The 21,946-nt window shown below is 41.6% G+C and overlaps 1 protein-coding gene across 1 annotated transcript; it reads right to left on the reverse strand.

The window, feature by feature from the left end:
- Positions 1-1,419: 1,419 nt before the first annotated feature.
- tbx22 (T-box transcription factor 22) lies at positions 1,420-6,082 on the reverse strand (the record flags this gene model as incomplete). The annotated part of the gene is made up of 7 exons (XM_079250194.1): positions 5,976-6,082; positions 4,962-5,063; positions 4,698-4,872; positions 3,157-3,321; positions 2,375-2,439; positions 2,031-2,116; positions 1,420-1,943 (listed from the first exon to the last, which is right to left on the reverse strand). The coding sequence occupies exons 1-7, from the start codon at positions 5,996-5,998 to the stop codon at positions 1,420-1,422; spliced, it is 1,140 nt and encodes a 379-aa protein (XP_079106320.1). The 5' UTR covers positions 5,999-6,082.
- Positions 6,083-21,946: the final 15,864 nt, after the last annotated feature.

A 21,946-nucleotide genomic window follows, 5' to 3' on the forward strand; every position in this document is an offset into this window, starting at 1 on the left:
AAGGAAACTGGCTGCTTGAATTCTGGCAGATGTTGCTCTCCCCCCCACCCCCAAAGAAAACTCACAGAGCGACCCGATGAGCTCATGTTGTTGGTGGAGCCTGACACGGTCTCTTCAGAGTAAACACAAAACACACTTTTGTTCAGTTTCAGTAAATATGGCCACATCCTCCTGTCCTCACGTCACGCCTGATTCAAAGCAACGTCCTGCCGCACAGGAGCGCGTGTGCTGCTTGGTTTACTTGTAGTTTTATGTGGGAAAAGAACATTTTCAGCTTGTCTTGTCTGAACAAAAACATGACGAACACTTTAAGGGTATTTTAGAGAAATAAACCTCACCAGATTGTTTTTTAGTTTAAATGCTAATAAACTCCACCTTTTAATTCCCCATAATGTCCTAAACCTTGTTTTTTTTTATTTTTTATTTTGAATTGAAATATCATAAACTGCTATGTAAATGAGTCTCCTTTGCTTGAAATAAAGAGTATTATAATTTCGAAGCATGACTAAAGGTACTGAAGGGGACTGAAGCACCGCAGCTTTCAGCTGCACACACTGTATCTGTTATCTGTTATAAATTATACATCTGTTACGACGCCGTCGTGTCGTTTATGTTTAAATAAACTACTTGAGTAATGCAAATGTTTGTTTGAGCAATTACGCATGGTATGTGTGCGTAAAAGCTGTTGTTTTCATCATTTGTCGGCCTTGTAAATACAGAAGGCAGCTATCCGACCGCTAATGACGCCGATGCATAGTGACTGACACCGTTTGGAGGCGTTTCCTGAGGCATCATCGGCTCTGATTGGACAAACACGTGTCATGCGCCAAAGACAAAGGCTCTGATTGGAACGTCTATTTTGACACAACACTGTATCACCTATGAATGGGCTACACTGATGCTGGAACTACCGTCTGAAAGCCCAGAGTCTCCCGATTAAGAGGGAAAAAAAGTAAGTTTCTATCTTTTATGGTTCAAAAGTTATGCTCGATTAAACACAACATGGTCCCTGGCATCGCGTCCGCAGAGTGTTAATAGGCACTTCTGGTCATTTTACCTGTGCTTGTCATGTGACATCATGCTGATGCTCTTTGGTTTACAAGCTTTCAGGAAGTAAAAATATCACAGAAAGTCCAAAGTGTGAACCTACATCCTGCCTGAGCAGAAATCTTTCTACTTACTCCAGATACTTTCTTTTCTTTTTTTGATTTTGTCTGATTGTTTTTATGGCAATGCATCCAACGGAGTGTAAAAAAAAAAACTTTTTAAATACAAAACAAAACAAAAGAAAGTCCCGAAAGGCACATTTTGTCTTTTCAGCCTCCACTGAACTGAGATCAGCCCTTTTTTCAGTCTGATTGCAACAACCTTTGGTTTGTAGGAGTCAATGGGCCGGAGCCCTGAGGAGCCGTCCAGCCGTCAGAAGCAGTGGTTGGTGGTCGGGTGCCACGGAGACGGCCGCAGCAGACAGTCTGTGGGGTCCTCGGCCAGCTTGCTGTGCCGGGAAATAGCTGCGAGTTGGGGGCTCAGGGGAAAGCTGTAGCGGTAAAAACAGTAGGGGCCTGCAGAGTCGGAGAGATCAGGGAGGAGAGAGGACCCCTGTGGGCTGAGGGGGCTGTGGAAGGGGACGAGAGACGTGGGGCTCCCTGGTGAACCGTGAGGACATGGCTCGCTACAGTGGGGGGATTTCTTTCCCTGCAGCATAGAGAGGAGTGGGAGGTCTGTAACGGGAGGAAGCGGCGAGAAGCCTCTCAGTCTGTCGGCTCCCAGAGAGGAGAAGGCCCTGCTGGGCAGCGGCGAGACGGCGGGGGAAACGGTGGACGTCTTGCCGTACAGGGGGAAGGCGAGGGCGTGGAGCGCAGCGTCCTGGCAGGAGAGTGGGAGAAGCGATGAAGAAAAGGGGAGAAGGCTCTTTACGCTGCTGGTCGGAGATCCCGAGCTGCCTGTGGACAGACACCAACACCACAACGTCAGAAAGAAACACCTAAACCTCAGCTAAGACCTGAGAAGACGAGGAAACCGCAGCACACCTTGGAGCTGGATGGCGAAGGGCTTGAAGTCCAAGCTGAGAGGGCCTCTCCAGGGATAAGAATCCAAGAGGCCATCCAAAACCCCCCTGCACACACACACACACACACACACACACATATATACACTGTAAAAGCAATGAAAAGTGTTATTCCAAGGATTTAAATATAGGCTGTGAGAGGTGTGAAATTCTGCACGACACCGTTCAGCTTTATTTGAAGGTTTTACGTGGTTTCACATTTCAGTGGTTGAGCTTAAAATCCCTCCCGGGTCCTTTAGGGGAGACTTTTTCTGAGCTGACGGGTAAAAGAGCTGAAAGTTCAGTGTGCGGTGACGTTTTCCGTACCTATTCCTTCCTGGATCTCTGAAGCCCTTAGCGAAGGGGTTCCTGTCGATCTTCAGCTTCGTGATCTTGCCCAGGAGAGAAGAACAGACATGGGTGAGAGTGGACGTGTCAGCCGGTGACGTGTTAAGCCAACAATGAGCTCAGTTTTACTACAGCGCTCCCAACATGAGGACTGCATCTCCCAGCAGCCCCTCAGGGCAATCAGCCAAGCCAAATAGGGCTCCAGAGAGCCAGAGGGGGGGCGGTTTGGGCTTGTACAGTTTTATTCCCTGCTTTAATAGTCTGTGGACTCCAGCAGTCGGCGCAGTCACAGCTTGTTACTACGTTTCTGTAATAATATGTTCACTGATAGTAAAATGAGCCCTGATGAAAGCAGCTGGCAGTCCCTGCAGACGGCTCTGTTACTGGAGGAGAGGCAGCCAGCAGCAGGGTCAGCTCACACACACTACACACACACTACACACACACCCTGTCTGAGCAACTGGCCGAACAGAGAGCAAGGACACTGTGAGTTTATGATGTCACTGAAACCAGCTTCGTGATGTGCAGATTCATGTTTTTACAGGAAGTCGAACAGCTTCATAACAGTGACGACAAAGTTCAACATCTGCTTTATGAATATTTTCTTTTCCAGAGGAGGTGAAAGAAATGTTGGCTGATCTCTATCCGTTTCTCTTTTTGTGTTCAGACATATAAAAGAAGTAGTTTCTAATGTCAGAGATGTTATTTCTGATGACGTCTCTGTGTTTTAACGGGGAAGCGTGAGTTTCTGTGAGCGGTACCTGCTGGTTCTGATATGCTGTGACGGTGGTGAACTCCGTCTCTGGGAAGGAGAAGCTGCACACGCCTTCAGCTGGCAGCGACTGGATCTGAGACAAGTCCATCCGAGGGTCGTGCCGGATGACGTGCACACGTGGCTTGTATTTATGCATGGACTGAAGAATAATCTGGAGGGTGAGAGATGAAGATGATGCTGGAAGTTTGATGAAGCTCTGTCAAACCCGACAGAAACAACTTGTATATTTTTATTTTATATTTATTTAAATTTTGCCTGCTTGGTTCCAGGTTTTGCACTAAACATTTATATTTATATTGTGTGAAAACCTTTTTTAAAAAATGTGCACAATTTTAGACTTTTATACTTCTTTTGGCAGAACTTTCACCACAAGAAAAATTCCTTCTATGTGCAAACGTACTCCGCAGTAAAGTCCCATTTCTAATTCTGATTAAAGTAATTTTTAAAATAATTAAAAAAAAAAAAAAAGAACGAATATTATGGACAGTAACGTTTTGGTTAAATAAATACCTTTCAAACTAGATCAGTCATTTTTATATTTTTATTTAATTTTTTATTTAATTTCTTTCATATATTTGGTTTTGCATTTTTTTTAAAACTTATTTTTCCCTTTTTCTTAAAACTCAAATATGTCTACTTTTCTTTTGTATGTTCAAAATAAATCACATAAATAAATAAATAGATAAATAAATAAATAAATAAGTAAATAGGTTTTAAAACATTTTGTAAAAAAAAGAAAAAAAAAGTTAAATAAATAACCAAACTGTTTTTTTGTTGCTCAAATAAATATTTGATCAACTTTAAAAATACAAACACTTTTAATCTCATTTTAGTGGCAACATAAACTGCTGAACACTTTAATTAAATGGAATTGGCAAGGTATTGATTTTAGTCAAAACAAAGTATCTAAATATCTGTAAAGTAATACTTTCTCTGTTATTTACTAAAATAATCCAGATCTACATGAAATAAAAATAAAATAAAAAACATGATTCAGTTTAGTTAGTAAATCAGTGAAAAACATTTAATTCTTGTTATGACTTGGATTTAATATTTTACTAGAAAATAACACATTGTTTAGCGAAAAAGTGAAACAAAAGTTTAATTTAACTCAAATGAATTCTTGCATTTCATGAAGTAATTTGTGAATAGTTTTTTTTCCTGAGTATTCGGTAGAGATGACAAACAATTCAAATTAAATTACAATTTAATCTGTTGTTTTAGGGCCCTTCAGAGCATTTTGATGAGATAAATAGACTTCATGAGTGTTACCAGAAAGAGGATAACATGAAGCTGGAAACTCAGAATAAAACAACCAATCAGGCTTTGCACAGTTTAAAAATAATGTTTTTAAAAGCTGCCAAAGCTGTTAAAAATGACTTAAATTCCAACATTTACAACAATAAAGACGTGATCTAAAATGATGGCAGAACAGACAGGAGGAGTAAAATAAGACACATCAGGTTCTGTTTGACAGTCCCAGCTGATCTGATGTCTCAGACAGGAAGCAGCACGCGCGTTACCTACATGCCCCTTGTCGTCCATCTCGTTGTTGGTGAGTTTGACCCGGTCAAAGCTGATCACCTGGCGCATCCACGTCTCTCCAGTGCACGGTGAGTCTGGGTGCACGTAGAGCCGGGGAGAGATGCAGGAGTGGTCGGTGTTTCCCGCCACCATCCACTGCGAGCTGTGGTACACGTACCTGAGAGGCGCGCGCACGCGGAAGTCAGCAGGTAATAGATGAGAAAAGAAGAAGAAGTGCAAACATGTAGGATGCTGAACCACACGCACCTGTAGCGTTTGGAGTCAACTGGCATGACGTCCATGGCGACATAATACTGCTGGCAGGGGTCCAGATCGCGCACTTTGACGCGCACAGAAGGGAACATTCTCCTGGTGAGAGGAGCGCGGCGCATCATCATCATCGTCATCATCATCATAAATAAAAGAAACTTTTAGGTTTTTATTTATTGCACTGAAAACTGGTCTCCAGACAGAGAGAGAATAGAAACCCGTGTCGGGAGAGCGCAGGGACCTCCAGGGGCCACGAGGGCCACGCTGCTGCAGAGATTTACAGCGTTTGCTGTCTCTAAGTGAATAAAAGGAGCTGAAATTTCAGCGACTAGAATATGTTTAAATAAATCATTGTAGGGGAAAGAAGACACACATGGCTACTTGTCTGAGGTAAAAGTTCATTTAATCTAATTTAAGCTTCATATTTCATATTGCGTTACTTAAATATGCCTCCTATTTAGTTTTATCAGTGCCAATAAATTTAAGAAATGTGTTTTTTTTTGCGAAGTAATATGTAATAAAACGCAAATGACCACAGCAATTTCAGAATTTCCTCTGCAGGAACTGAGAAGTTCCCGCTCATTTGTTTGAGAAATAAAATAATAAAACTGACAGTTTCTCTGCTTATTTCTGATTGGCTGCAGAGCGTTGGAAGAGTTTTACCTGTTCAATGCACACCTGCAACAGCAGGACAGTTTTATGGAAATGTTCTCAGACAATGACCCCTGCAGCTCTTTTTATTGTAGCAAACAACTGAAAACGGAAATTAGATAATTGCACTTTTTTTTTTCTTTTTCTTTTTTCTTTTTTTTTGCAGCATTTTGAATAAAATGTCAGCAGATTTTTCCAGTAGTGGTGAACTCTGTGTGTGTCTGTGTGTGTGTGTGTGTGTGTGTGTGTGTGTGTGTGTGTGTGTGTGACAACGGGCCAAAAGAGACCGTGTGTGACAAGGCTAAATGACCTGCAACAACCTGATGAGTCTGAAATAAAAATAAATTCCAGATTTAATACCTGCCAGCTTTAGTGATGATCATCTCAGTTCCGATCTCATAGAACCTCTTCCACAGCTCTGAGCCCTGCAGCTCGACTCGGACCTCTCTGTCCGGCCGGCACGCGCTCTCCTCGCCGGCCTGGTCCAAGTCTCCAGCCCCAGATCCTGGCTGGTCGCTGGACATGTCGTCTGCTCTCTTCAGTGTTGAACATTCCTGCTTCAACCGACTGCTGAGATATTCGTGCTGCCCTGGGAAGAAGTTTAAAAAGTCTGAACATGTTAAATATTAAGTGAAACTTTTTTTAAAATATTATTATTATTGCAATTATTATTTAATCTCCTTCCTCTTTTTTCCAGGATGTTTCTGGGAATAAATAAATGGATTATAAAAGCAGATATCTGCCTTGAGTCCCAGTTAAAAGTGTCCGCTGAATAAATCAGACCAGTTCTTTTGTTTCTTGGTGAGTTCTAAGTTGAACCAGTGAGAATAAACTGGACCTCGATGCGGATCTGAAACTGCTGCAGAGTTTCGGTCTCACCGGTGAAGATGCTCCCGTCTCCTCCGGTGTCTCCAGCTGAACTGGATCCATGCCTCTCCGACACTTTCATCCTCTTGCAGGGCTTCCCGATGAGCGCCTCCACTGAGAAGGCGTGAGCCCGCGAGCTCAAGTCCTGCATCCTGGCGGAAAACACGCCGTCTGATCCGCTCGTGTCTCCGCTTGTCCTTTCACTTTGACCCACGCGAGGTTCGGGCTCCCAGCTAAGTGGGATCAGGACGAGGTGGAGGGAAATGAGCAGAAGCAGCGACAGCACCTCAGGGAACCCTTCTTCTTCTCTCGCAGCGGCCCCGTGACGCTGCGTAATGGATCCGGTGCGTCGCCATGTGTTCTCCGAGACGCGCGCTCTCCTCCAAAATCCTTGATTATTGGCACGCCTTTCCTCCTCGCTGCAATATTTCCCTCTCTCCCCCTCTCTCCATTCCAGTGTCCCCCCTTTTTTGCTTTACAGAGGTTCGCGTTCCTCCGGCTCCCCTCTGCGCGTCACGAGGAGGGAGGGAAGAGAGCATTCCTCCACAGGCCTGCGCTGCGAAACCTCTCCAAACTGACATCAATCTTCAGATCAATTTGATTAAGATGAAAGAGATAAAAGTCCATATAGAGAAGTTTTCTTTGACAACCAAGTGAGTTTATTACTTTAAAGTTTGACAAACAACTGAAATGAGACAGATTAGTAAATATTAAGTGATTATTAACGCATCTGTAGCACGTTGTTGTTTTACTGAAATACGTTTATTTGTCTTATATTTAATTAAATAAATGAAGAAAGTGAGGTACTTTTAGAGTGTGCGCCTGCTCCTATCATCTTTATGTTTCCAGGACAACCGGAATGAGCATCTTTACTGGCGACGTGCCCTTTTGTCAACTGGTGAGGCTTTCAACTCTGAGTTTCTAGATTAAAATGAAAAAACAATCTGACATTTAATCGAATTTAAATCCAGACTTAAATATGGGAAAATTAAAACCGCAAAAAAGAAGCTGTTTGATGGTCTGAAGTGGAATCTGGAACTCGGGTTCAGCGTTTCCTCAGTGCCATTTCTCCCTCAAGGCATTTCTTTCAGAAAAGGAGAAACAAGTCTCGATATTTTCCCGAGTTGCTGCCCTCCATCCAAGCAGCCAATAGGTACATAAAACGGATTTGGGTGGTTTTCTTGAAGGAGAGTCAAAGCACAAATATTTAAGTCTGTTAATTCGGGCCATCTGGAAGGTAAAATATCTTCATGAAACTCGCTGCTTTTCTGTTGAACTTAACATTTCCTATATTAATTTGAAGGCTTTCCTTCAAGCGCTTTCTTGTCTCCCGTTTCCCCGTTCCAGAAGTGGGATTTGTTGTGCCCGACGAGGGGCGTGCGCCAGTCTGGTTCTCATAAACGCGCAGATCAGATGGACTTTGGCGCACCAGGGGGAAGATCTGGGCTGTAATGACAGCTCGGGATTATTACATTACTGCTCGACATGAAATAGATCCGCTTTACACAAATAAAACTCAGCGAAGGCTTTATTTAAAATGTTTTTAAATCACATGCTGTAATTGCTCCGAGGACAAAACAAATGAGGGCTGTGTTTACGGCACGCTTGGGTTGGATGGGGATGGAAACCTCTGACAACAGCCGGGAAATGGAGAACTATGACCAACCGGAATCACATGTTCTCCGTCATCATAACCATGGATTTGGTGTTTATTCTTCTCCAACTTGAGGTTTTCTTACAAAACAGTGACAGAGCGCATCTAAAACGTCCGTGTTGGCTGGAGAGGTGCGCGCGCAACGTCACCACGGCGCTTTGCGTGCGCAGGCCTGCCGCTTCCAGTGGAAATAAGACGCAATGAACTGATAGAGAAAGTCTAGTTTCCATCCCTACACGCCTGACAGACCGCTGTCTCCTGCACTCTGCTCATAAATCTTCCTTCTGGGGCTGAAAGATGTCAGCAGGGTGGTGATGGGCGCGAGTCACCCCCCCCCCCCCCCCCCCCCTCAGCCTGCTGTTGCTAAGAACAACAGGAAGCTCCATCTTGTTGCTCTCTGTCTGCTAATCCGGTGCAAACTTCGCGTTTGTCCCGTTCAGGGATGTTTGGCACACATGTTTCCTCTTATTAAAGCACATCGGAGACGCGAGTTTCAAATCCAATTTGGCAGAGGCCTCGGGTTTCCATGGATACGGAAGTTTGATGATCAGCTGCAATTAGTCTTCCCCATCATTGCGCGCCTTCAGGCTCGCGGGCATGCTGCTGATTTGCATTCACGGCCTAATTAATAATCATTTGCAAATAATTGGTTTGCTATTGAGGCCGCTCAGGTAACTTTAAGTCCAACTTTTCAGCTTTTTACTTGTGAGACTGAAGTGTGTGTGTGTGTGTGTGTGTGTGTGTGTGTGTGTGTGTGTGTGTGTGTGTGTGTGTGTGTGTGTGTGTGTGTGTGTGTGTGTGTTTTAAACTGCAGGACGATGTCCAGTGCGTAATCATGGCCACTTGTGAGCCCCCAGTAGGCATGTGTCTGTACTGTACATGTGCACACTCGCAGTGTTTGTGTGTTTATAAACAGGCCTGTCTGTCTGTTTCTCACTGCTGAATGCATGTGACGGGCCCCATGATGGTTTGTTTTAAGTTGGATCTCGATGCTGAGCAGTTGGTGTGTGTGAATGCGTGTGTGTGAGAGTTATTCTGGATGCTGGCTGCTTGAGCGGATGCCCGCTCACTGCCAGATGTCAAACTTCCACCGCCTGTCTGCTGTGACATTTGCAGAGTGTTTAAATGTGAAATGCTGTAAACACTCAGTGCATTGTGGCCCTGATGGGAAGCGAGTCGTGCGTGTTGGACGTGAATGAAGGGTTCACCTGGAACATGCAAACTGCTCTGCGACAATGATGTGCTAAATGTTTCCAAAGCGGCTTTTTATGCGTTTGAGGCTGAAAAATGAAAAAATTTTATGATCTCCTACTGCTTCTGTTCTCCAGTGCATCGTGTGAAAAAGTAGAACCAAACAAATGCAGCTAACAGAGCATTTCACAACATAACCGATTACAGAGCAACAGCTTATTCTGACCCTGACTTGTCAACATCTGTATGTATCACATCTGCTGCTCAGAACTTGCGATGCCCCTCTGTCTGAAGTGCACAGCAGCATTCAGAAAGTCTTGCAGGAATAAAGCTTATATTTGCATTTGCTCATTTACAAACCTATACCTCTCTAATTTTAAAATCACTTCATTACTTTCTGTTTACCAACATTTTATATCTGATATCAATCATATGATGATTTAAATTATGATCATTCAAATGCACCATTTTTTTTTTTAGCAATAAATGTTTATAGTTATTCAGATTTTAAACTTTAAAGTTGATCCAGAAAGAAGGAAAAAACAAACTCGAACCAAGGAAAACAGCAGCTGGTGCCCATGCAAAGTAATCAGTGGTACTTTTACAATACTTTTAATTCTGATTAAAACAAATTTGATTCTATTTGAAGATTAAGTTATTTCTTTTTTTTTTTACTCTGTTATATTTATTTGACAAACTTAGTAACTTTCTATGTAGGAACCAATGATTTTTGGTCAAAATAAATAAATAAATAAAACACCAAAAAAAGCAACGCAGTTTCAAATCTCAGAGAGGAACTTCTGTTATATTGATTATATCACTTCAACTACAATCAATATACACATTAATGCATCAGTAAATATATTCCAGTAACATGAATTATTCTTAGACTTGACACCAGCATAAAGAATATCTTTGTCATGTTTAAACTTTATTCACATAACTTTACATTTAACTTATACAGAGTGAGTGCTACACTTTCACTTTAATTAAGGTATGCAGTAATATGCAGAAGTCTGCAGGCAACCCATATGTTTGTTTGTTTGTTTGTTTTTAAAGGTCTTGATCAATAATTCTACGTGCTTTCAGAAGGTTTTCCAAAGTGGGAATTTAAAAAATACCAGCTGACTTCCAAAAACTTATTTTCAATCCAGTTTATGAACCAGACTTTTAGACTATTTGCAAAGAAATCCGCCATCTTTCTGGAAAAAAAAAGCACCCAATTTATCAGTAGTTAAACCAGTGCTGAGTCAACAGCACAGACTATAAAAAAAACAATTTTAAATATAATCTCATGCCTCCTGTTGTTTGCAGCATGTTGTGAAATACACTAGTTCTTATTGTTGCAGTCAAACTCATGAAGAAGGTCAAAGTTAACACGGATGTTAAAACTTTCCATGAAGAAGGTGATTCCCAAACAGCGACCGGCTGAAAACTCGGCATATCTCCACATGCCGGGCAGCGTTTTCTTTCAAAAGTGGAGTAAATGGGAAAATAGAGGACAAAAAAATGAATTTTTAATCCAAAAAACAAGCAAAGATGAACACTGTCTAAAAGTGATCTTCTTAAGAAACAGGAAAATACTCAGCAAAGAACCGGCACAGGACCCAGGAGACGCATCTGAACCCTCAGCTGATCCATCAAACGCTCATCAGAAAGGGTCTCCATGGGGGAGAGCCCGTTGAGAAGCTGATCTTATGGGTGGGAAACACTGGAGAAAAGGTGGAGGCAGAATGACACAGGCTGAAAATCAGGAGTTGGATGGGGGGTTGAATCCTCTCCAGAGCTCAGCATTTCTTTAATCAATGTAGGGACAACTGGACAAAGAATGAAACAAAAAGCAGATAAATATAATTTTTAAAAAATTTTTAAAAAAAAACTGTTTTGAAATGTTCTTCAACAAGTCTGGAGAAGTTTTCCTTAAGACTGCTTAAACAAATGATCTGAAAACATCTGAGTGGGGCTAAAACTCTGACTACAATCTGAGTTTTAGCTTGTTAGAGTCACATCAGAATCAGTTTTATACATTTTATTTACATTTTTGTTTTCATGTTTCACCAGTTTTCTGTCTATTAAAATTGATTAGATGCACAAGATTGCACATTATTATATTTTTAAGGTTATACGGAATAAATTTCTCTTCTTTATGTCCTGATTTGTTCTCTGAATGATAAACCGTCTTTGAATTGAGATGGTAAATGGTCATATGACTTTATCCAGCAGCCCTGCTTGCTAAGCAGCTGTAGATGGTTGTTTAATGTGTCCTAAATGATGATTCCCACCCCCTGCATGCATGGTGGATTTCAGCTGCTCCTCTCTTCGACCAGTGGAACTTTCCTGCTGCTTTTACTGTGTTAAACATAAGGTTGCATTTTGCAAACACTTTATGACTTTAAATATTTTTACATGGGCTTAATGAAGTTCTGGTTTAATTTTATTTTAAAAAACGCCGCTGATGGCTAACTGCACCAATGTACCTTAGCTGAGCTGCTGGGCAGCATACATATGTGTATGACATTTATAATTGTAAAAGCAGCATCACGGGAGGTTTAGAAGTAGGCACACTCTTTGCTGACTGAAAAAGAAGTAGCTATACTCCATATACCTGCGTATAAACTGGACTACACCACTGATTTAATGGAGTTTCTGCAAATTTAGCTAAAATGCAAAAAGCTAAGAAATAACAAATGCATGCAATTTTGTTTGCTTGTTTTGCCCAGCTGTTAGTTTAATGAGCAACCAGTTCAGGTTTGGACTGAACACCAGTTCATGTTGAAACTTACTGACAGTTTGCAGTACAGTGGAATAAAGAAACAAGTTTCTTCCGAGCTGTCTCTCTGGGATTTATTAACTAAATACATGAATTAAAAAGGACTGCATTTTCACAAGCAGATTTCTATCCATTTTATATTTGCTTTTTGTAAAAAAACAAAAACAAACAAAAAAAAAAAAAAAAAACAAGCATAGACTGTATATAAAAAGATGGGCGGAGCCTCCGTGACGTCACCCATAGGTTTCTGAAGAGCTGAATTGAAGCTAAGTGGGCGGTTCCTACCTTCGCCTTCTTGGCAGAGGCATGCGCGTCGTCTCACGCGTCATGGTGGATGATTGACATCCAGCAAACTCTGAGCTGCCTGTAGCTAAGAGCTAACCGAGCTAACCCGGAGATAACAGGAGCTAACCAGCTAACGGAGGTTAGCAGGCTGAAGCTAAGTCACGTTGTTAACCGGCTAAAAACTGCAGTTGTTCTATGTTCTTCTGACTTGAAGCGGGAGATCCGGTACCTGTCAATCAAAAGGAAACGCCCCTAAATATGCCGAATTTCGAGATTAAATTACTTTTTTTTTTTTTTTTTTTTTTTTAAATTCACTCCCCCCACAGTTATCATGAAGGTAAACCTGACCTATTAAACCTAAAATGGATTTTGAACCAGGCTGTAAACATGTTTATTTCTGCTGTGAAATTGGTCTTTTTAACATGGGAGTCTATGGGAATCGGCTCTGTTTTGCAGCCCCTAGTGGATGAAGGGGGAACTGCAGTTTTACGCACTTCCACAGAGGCTTCGCTTTTAACTGCCGGAGGTTCTGTCCATCTTTCATATATGGTTTATGAAAACAAGGTTGAACACCAACACCAGCACTAACCAATAGCGGATCACCTCATATTGTGCCACATATTTGTGATTACTGCCCCCAAGTGGCAGGAGGATGTATCTGCAAGAGGTGGGAGAAACTGTAGGTTCAGCCAGACATTAAAGAGGTGAATGTTTCAGCCATGGAGTTTTGTTACAGGGGAGATCACAGCCAAAATACTTTCAGTCAGTAGCATGGATATACTTTGCTTTCCCTTTACTGTGTCTGAAACTATTTTGAACCTTTACAGGCATCTTCTCTTGTGACCACTAGAGGGCAAATGCAAACGCTTCTAGGTCTTCCTTTACCCATTTCTTGCCAACAAACAATCATTTAAAAATGGGGGACTTTTATACAATATCTAGAATATTTCTGTTCTGAGTTCTGGATTCATTCGTGTTCTTGCAGTTGTTCATGCAAGAGATCACATCAAGCTTATTGCAAGCAATAAAACTGTACATGTGTGACTTTACCTCCCTGTGCAGCTCCTCTGCAGCTCTTCTGCACTGGCGACAAGCAGAGGTCTCACCATGAGACCCAGTCCTGCCGCCCTCCCCTGCTCAGAGTGTAGGATGATTTAATGGCTCATGTGTCACAGCATCCAACCTTCACCGTCTCCTTCTACCTCAGCCTGATCAGGCGGGTGACGAAGGACGAGGGCGAGAGGTAAAACAGAAGACGACGGCAACATCTCTGCCAAGAAGTGGCCTCCTCCTCTCACCACAAGTGTGTTGTGAATTAACTTCTCCTTCTCCCCTCTGTCCTCTCCTTCTCCTCCTGAGCCTTTAGTTACCCATTGCTACCCAACCTCTTCCCATTAAACACATATAGATCTTCATCTGTCCACAGAGCTTTCACAAGGCCAACTGTGAATCGGCCTCTGTGGCACATCTATCTCGCTTGTTTGGATAGCTAATTCTTTTTGATGAAAATTGTCTTTCCTCTCTCGCTGTCTTTCCGCCTGCCAGTAACTGTGTGGTTATTGCTTGTGGTTAAAAGCAACAAAAACAGGCGTAATTGATAATGAGAGTCAGGCTCTGCATGTGGGGATCTCTGCCGAGCGTTTTCTTCCCTCCATCGTGGGCGCCTCGGACGAGAAACTCTGCCAAGCGGGGCTGAGATCGAGCAGGGCACTGGGATTTGGGAATGGGGAATGTTTTACCCAGAAGGATGTCAAGGTTTGGAAAACTAATCCACAAGGTGTTAGTATAATTTCCTAATACCGTAAAGAGGAACTAGCACATGATTCTGGACCGTTCGAGTAAAACGTAGCGGAAAAGTGAGCAACTTAAACACACTTCTTATTTTCGCTCATGTTTTGTGTAGTTAACATGTTTGGTGAAGGAAAGTAGTAGTTATTACCGCTAAATCACATGTGTCCTCTTCTGTTTTCGTCCCTCTGAGAACAATCGGTCTGAACACAAGTATTTTTTTATCGAAGCCGCACCACAGCAGAGGGTTATTATTTTTAGTTTTCTCTGATAAATGAGGGGTTTCATATATCTGGATGTGGTTGAGAGAGAAGAAGAATGACATTTTAGAAGCAAAGAAAAGGGTTGGAGAAAAAAAAATCTGGCACAGCTACAAAAGCTTTTATAACATGTGAAAAATCAGCAGTTCTTTAACAGTTAGCTTGTCATTTTTATTTGCCTCTTCAGATGGTGGCAGCCGTCGTCTTTCAGGCCGTGCCAGCTGGGATTGGCTGCTGGCTGGAACGCCAGGCCTGGCCCCAGTTAGCACTCTTATTATCATCACCACACACTGCAATTCACATGCCAATCACTGAGGAGGGCTGAGGGGAGAGGGGCTGGGTTAGAAGGGGGGCCGTCAGGATGGGCAGGGTGGGGACTCGATGCTGAATACTTCCAGCAGGACCTAATCGGACCTTTCAGTCTCATGTCTGTGCAGAACGAGGCTGGATGAGGATGTGATTGGTTGTACATGGCTGGCCTGAGCTGAAACAGGAGGTTGTGCTGCTGTTAGAGGAGGAGTGACCTCCGAGGAGGGTTAAACTGTCAGAGTCTGGCTCGAGTTAGCCGGGGTGGACAGGATAGTCTGAGCAAAGAAGAATTGAGCAAGAATTCCATGTTTTCTAAGCCAGAAGTCTCAAAGATTAAAATTCTTACCTTGGCTAAGGAGCAGCACTGCACATGAATAGTTCAGGCATTGCATTTTTTTTATTTTATCAGTGTTGTGTCCAGATAAACTGAGCATTTCCACCAGATCTTCTTCATGCTTTGGCTTTTTTTTTAACATATTTACAAAGTAAAATCTGTTTATTGTTAATATTTTGGTGACAAGGTAACAGGGCGCAGAATGAAATCATGGAAGTTTTGCTGATAAATATATAGCTCTCATGGTTAAGACTTTTCGTGTCTTAGTTTTCCTGTTTTATTTTGAAGTTTTTCCTTTTTAGCTCCCTTATGTCTTGTTTAGCTTTTGTTCCATGTTCATCTGTGTCACCTGTGTCTCGTTTGGTTCAGTGTAGTTATCGTCACTTGTTGGTTTTCTTTGCGGGATCATTGTGTTAGAGTTAGTCCTGAGTTCCTGTGTTGGAATAAATCCACGGCTGTTTCTGCATCCTGGCTTCATGACTCCTGCATTTGGGTCCACAACTTCACCTCCCACGTCGCCACCGTGACAATAACATTATCTTGTGACAAAGGATATGCAGCTCGGGTTGGTGCAACAATTCATCCATCTTGAGCCGTCTTTAATGTGGCTTTCGATCGCTGTTATTTCTTTTGGGAAGAGCTAGAAGGGCATCTGACCCCTTGACATTTCTTTTTCCCAGTTGACGCAGCATCTTTGTGTCCGCTGATGCTACAGATGACTCTGATCAGCTTTGTTTTCTGATCATTTTGCTCCTCATTTATCAAAACAAGCACCTTATTCCCAACAATGTGAGAAAGACAAAACCGTCGCACCAGTTCTGTGTGAGTTTTCCAAAAACAACAAAGGGCTCAGTGCTGTGTGTTTATATTTCATTATGTTTCCATATTTTACAACGCTCGTACTACCAACCCCTCCTGCAGTGAGGACGTTTGGCAGGTTCCTACCAGCGGCTGACAACCGAAAGCTGACCGTGGTAAAGGATCAGACCTTGTCCAGCTCCTCTTGTCTGTCCTGCTGCTTTCCTCACTCATTCAGTCCTTCCAGCACATCTCTCTCTTGTCTCAGGTCACCACTCCCCATCTTCACCTATCAGGTGCTGATCATGGCAAAACCCTGTTGCAGCCTCAGATGCCTACCTGTATAGAGGATCTGTCATGATCTGTCCCAGAATTCATGGATTCTGTCAAAAGAAAAAACTTTATTCATGTTTCAATGAACTTTTTCACATTATTGGCAAAAAATCTGCGCCTGAAATGGATGATTGTTTAAATCTGAATTTATCAGAGTTTAAAGAAATAATTTTCGCTGTGTCTTGGACCAACTTTATTGTGTTTAGAAAATGAACACTCAAAAAATAAGAAACTTCATTAAAGGAAATTTGTCAATTTTATATAAATTACAGAGGAAGGGATTAAAGAACAGCTGCTGCTCTAATAAGATTAAATTGACGGATGTAATAATACATTTAAAAGATAGAATATTATTCAATAGATACATTTTTTATATTATATTCAATAGAAATATTTAAAAAAAGGCAAACAAGCAAGATAAACTAATATAGTTTACATACTATTTGTAAACTAATTTTTTCTTTGATCAATCCTTAGAGTACTGCAACCAAGTGTTTCCTGTAACTCAGACTTTCCACCTGTTGCAGGTATTTTGGCTCACTGCTCCTCTGCAAAGGGATGGAATTGGTCAGGACAACGTTTTTTTGCTTTGTTTTTTATTCTTTTCAACTCAGTTCAATTCAAAAGCAATGTCTTATTTCTCTAAATTATAATTTAGCAAATTTTTATCTATTTTTCTATCAGTTTCTAGTTGTTGCAGTGACTTTAATAGAAGAACATTAATACATTTAAGGACAAAATTGATATTTTTAGACAACTGGTGTAAATTTAGATAAATCAAATCAATCTTATCTATTGCCAGTGGATTCAACGTATGCATTCTTCTTTTTATAGGGGTTATCAATGATCCAGTTATTTCTTTTTTACATTCATTCTAAGTCTCTTGGAAGCAGCAGAAAAACGTAGACATTGTATGTTTTAGATTGGCGTCGCAAACTTAAAGTTTTTATTTGGTGTGATGTTTTCAGCCACGTGATAATTAAGTAAAAAATCAGTCCCAGCAGATAAGCAGGTGGTTTCCATATAAACTAAATGGGTTGAAACGTGGACCAGGCCTTTTGCAGTTCCTCTAAACATCATCACCAGTGATATGCTGTGACACATAGCACCAGCAGGCATTGAAACAAGGGTTTGACCCTGATGTGGAAGCTGGAGAAATTCATTTATAAGGGTACTATAGTGAAGCAATAATTCAGAAAAAAAATCATTCAACATCCTTCTGGTTAAATGCAGAATGTCCTCAGATATGTACAGAAAAAAAAATCCTCTTTTTGATTTTATTCCCATTCCCAAGGGACTTTCTGCCGCGCTCCATAGACACTATAATTTAAACAGCTGAAATGGGAGCTCAAAAGACAGCATGCTATTTCAATCAAAAGCCCAGTTCTAGCCCCATCATTCTGCCTGCCAAGGCATGGTCTAACACACACACACACACACACACTCACAGAGCCGGCCTGCCAACGTGTGGTTTGCTTTCACGATGCCTTAATGCCTTGTGGTTAGTGCTCTATCAGAGCCATGAGAAATGATTTATTAGTGGCTCCCGCCTGTATTTATAGATAATGATCCTCCGTCACTGTTAATAAAGAGATCCATTCTCAGTCTGGAAACGCAGCACCTCTTTACGGGATTACTGTCACTGTTAAACAATAGCTTTTCCTCCAGAGAGAGAGCGACGGAGCGTGTGTGTTTATATGTTATACTGCAGGAGGAGTGGTAGGAACGAGGAAGAACCAATCCATCTGTGCTGCTTGACACAGCTTCGCTCATTAAAGACACACATTGATGTTCACACACAATCATTTTCCTGTTGTCTGCTGCAGAGGGAGTTTTTTTTAGCCTTCGGTTCCCGTTCGCTGTGGCTCAGATGCTGCAGGAGCAGGAATAAGAGATTCCTCTGCAAGCCAAATTCTGTGCTTTTATCTGTCCATGTGTCAGTCACATCTGTGTGTGTGTGTGTGTGCGTGTGTGTGTGTGTGTGTGTGTGTGTGTGATGAGGGTGAAAGGGAGATGTGGAGACATGAGTTCTGGCAGTGAAGAGTGTTTGTGTGACATCATTCTGTCTCCTTCTGGTTCCAATCAGCCCATCCTCCGCTGTTAATGACACCTGATAGATTAATGACTGATAAAAAGTGTGTGTGTGTGTGTGTGTGTGTGTGTGTGTGTGTGTGTGTGTGTGTGTGTGTGTGTGTGTGTGTGTGTGTGTGTGTGTGTCTGATTGTCTGGAAAGACTTTCAAGCATTTCAGAAGTTTAAGCCCTGGTCAGGATGTAGTTATGGAGCGCTAATTTGAGAGCCGTCTGATTGCAGGCTTTCTGTGGGCCCCTACCAGATGCACACACACACACACACACACACACACACACACACACTATCACTTTCATTCAGGGTGTATTGCATCACATTTATCTTCCTTGTAGCATGGTGAACTTTGACATGATGGGAAGCAGGGGAGGCCATCAGTGGCGGAAGCTTCCCAACATCCTCTGAACATCCTCCACCATCTCACACACACACACACACACACACACACACACACACACACACACGTGTTTATGTGATGCTTCATAATGGCAGTATCAGCCCATCCAAGAGGGTCAGAGAGAGATGGGGTGGACGACCTGAACCCAGGCCAGCGGTTTGGATGTGATTCAGCCCCTCCATATGTAACAATAACTCTTATTAATTGGGCTGTTCATCAGTTATTAATTATTCATAGTTTGTAAGAACATGATTCATCATGATCAAATTGTACATGTTGATCTGTCTTTCCTGTCCTCTCCACCCCGACCAGTCGAGGCAGATGGCTGCCCTCCCTGAGCCGGGTTCTGCTGGAGGTTTTCTTCCTGTTAAAGGGGAGTTTTTTCCTTCCCACTGTCGCCGCGTACAGCTCAGGATGGGGGATTGGATCGAAGTCATGACTCGATGCAATCAGTTGGTTTCTATCATAAGATATGTATGAATTGGCTTGAAATTACGTGTATGTTGATTCGTGTATGTAAAGTGTGTGACAACATTGTTGTGAAGTGGCGCCATACAAATAAAGTTGAGCGTATGAGTTCTGTTCCTGCTGTGTTTTTGCAGAGCGTACTGACACCTTGGAGCTTCCCAGAACCACGTATCGGCCTGTTGCAATGCTTGGCCGTTATTGGCACAACAACAGTTCATGGCCTTCCAGCTGCCTTTTCTGCAGGCTACTAAACCTTATTATGGGTATTTCAGAGCCGTGCGGAGACCATAGCCTGATGGCTTTCAGCCACAGGAGTTTAAGTCTGTCAGTTCTGTGCTGTACCCACAGCTTGACGTGAGGATAGCTTGTTTTAGGGTTCACAAAAGGAGCTGGAATAAAAAGCCTGAAACAGGCTTTGTTGTATGATTGAAGAAAGAAATACAGATGAGTGTGTTGCCCTTCGGGGGAAAGGTGCTGCGTGTTTGTGTGCTTTATGCTCCTCCTGTGAACCTGACAGAGGTGACGTCACTGAATCTGGAAGTGATTCGCCCTGGCCATGATGCTATTGGCCACAATTCAACACAGGGCGAGTGTGTGTGTGTGTGTGTGTGTGTGTGTGTGTGTGTGTGTGTGTGTGTGTGTGTGTGTGTGTGTGTACACACTCCACTGGTGTAAAGTCAACATGGCTGTACTGCTCTGGACCAATATCATGATGAGGTCATTTCCCAGGAGCTTAGCCCTCAGAAACATAACAGACATTCGTCTGTTTCCATCCCTCCATTCTTTTCTGCTCTTTCATCCTTTTTCATTCCTTCACCTTCTTCTTCCTCACTTTGCTCACCTTAAACTGTACACAGACTTTCAGTCCTTCATTCTGTCTTTCCCTCTTGAGATTACATCCCATCTTCTTTTTGGACTTCCTCTTTATTTTAAAAACAATCAATAAAGGGGCATACATGAAAAGATAACTTGTTCATTTAGCCAAGTTAGAATTGCTATAAAGCTATGCTGAATACCTGGTTTTTTTGTGTGTGTGTGTGTGTGTGTGTGTGTTTTTCTATATATAAACAACAAAGTACCACATTTATTACAAAGATTAGATACAAAGGAATAAAGTTGTTAACTTACAATTATTTCTATCTAGTAATTACCAAGATGAACTGTTGTCTGACTGACAAAGCTAACGTCAACCGGCTAAAAAAAAAAAAAAAAAAAAAAACAACCTTATGAGCTAGGAGTAAAGCGTAACTAACCTTTGATGAAACTGAGTGTAATAATAATAATAATAATGATAATAATAATAAGGCAGGAAATGAAATAGATATATAATCAAATAAAAATGAACAAAAATGTTTTTAAATTACAGAAGCACCACAAATATACCTTATTGTTTTAATGAGGCTAGCAGGCTAACAGGCTAGGTTGACTGAAACAGACATTAACTTTTGTAATGAACAAATATTCTAAAAAGAAATTGATATATAAAATTAAATGCCATTCTTATAATTACAAATCAATCTTGTAAAAGTGTTGTATAATTTCCTGTTGAAATTAAATATTTATCTTAACATTACATATTTTCTGCTAAATTTAGCTAACAACAAACATGCTAAAATGCTAATGACCTGGAAAAACCAGTGGAAAATTTCAAGCTAGTAAGTATCACACTTAAACTAATGCAGATTATTTCTTACATCAATTCTCTTTTTTTTTTTAACTCTATGACAGTTTTTCTAAATGATTTCTTTAAAAATAAGTTATTATCTCTTCATATGTGCAGTAAAGCTGATGTATTTTTCATTACAGAGTTCTGGATTTGATTAATACTGTTTCAAAATAATTGCTACACTTTATAATCTTAAAAACATTGATGTTTTATGAAACTGGGTAACACCCCACATGTCACTAATTTCACTTGTAATGATTTTGTTTTTTACTCCTGAGGAATGACACCTTGCCTTTTGTTCCTGCTCTTCAGTTTAATATGTTTTATTTGACATGCAAATAATTTAGATGACTTGCTATGTGTGATATTTATAAGAAATGCTATTATATCAAATTATATTCAGTTAAGTTGTGGATACCTATTTTTATAACTTCTTAAAGAGCAAATTCCTGTCATTAAGATCCAATAAACAAACTGTTGAAAAGTAAGATTACTTTATACTTTTTATTTACATCTGTCTATGATAGATCAGAAACTAACACAAACTGACAGATTTAGGAATAACTGTTACAACGTAAGCCTGATCCCCCCCCTCTTTCAGCTCGAGCTCCATCAGCATGAAATTATCATATTTCCCTGAGGTGAGGCTAACGGAGAGGATGAAGAGCACAAGACAGGCAGTGCTGCAGAGCGCAAAGGTAGCTCTGGAAGTTGATACTCTCAGCAAAGACTCATTTGTCTCCCTTGTCTTAAAGCCATATGTGATTACTAAAAGCGAGTGTGTGGTGGAGCAAAGATCACAGGCTTGTGATGACCGCTGATTTTAGAGGGTGAAGGATCTGACGGGGCTTTGAAGCAGCATCACTGCTCTCGAGGACAGGTCTACCCAAGAGATCTGCTCCATCTCTTTCTGCTCTCCAGCTCTCTTTGACCACTAAATGTCCTCCCACTCACATGGTGTGAGTGGGAGGCACATGGTGATTATAGCAGATCCACATGAAGACCTGTCAGTGACGTTATGAAGCCCAGTGTCTAAGTTGTTTTTTTTTTTTTGGGGGGGGTTCAACGCTTTGGCCAGCTGTTAGCGAAGCAGTTTTTAGGCTCTTTGTGTGAGGACTGCATGT

The sequence above is a fragment of the Telmatherina bonti genome, assembly GCF_933228915.1.
Source record: "Telmatherina bonti genome assembly, chromosome: 12".
Classification (NCBI taxonomy): Eukaryota; Metazoa; Chordata; class Actinopteri; order Atheriniformes; family Telmatherinidae; genus Telmatherina; species Telmatherina bonti.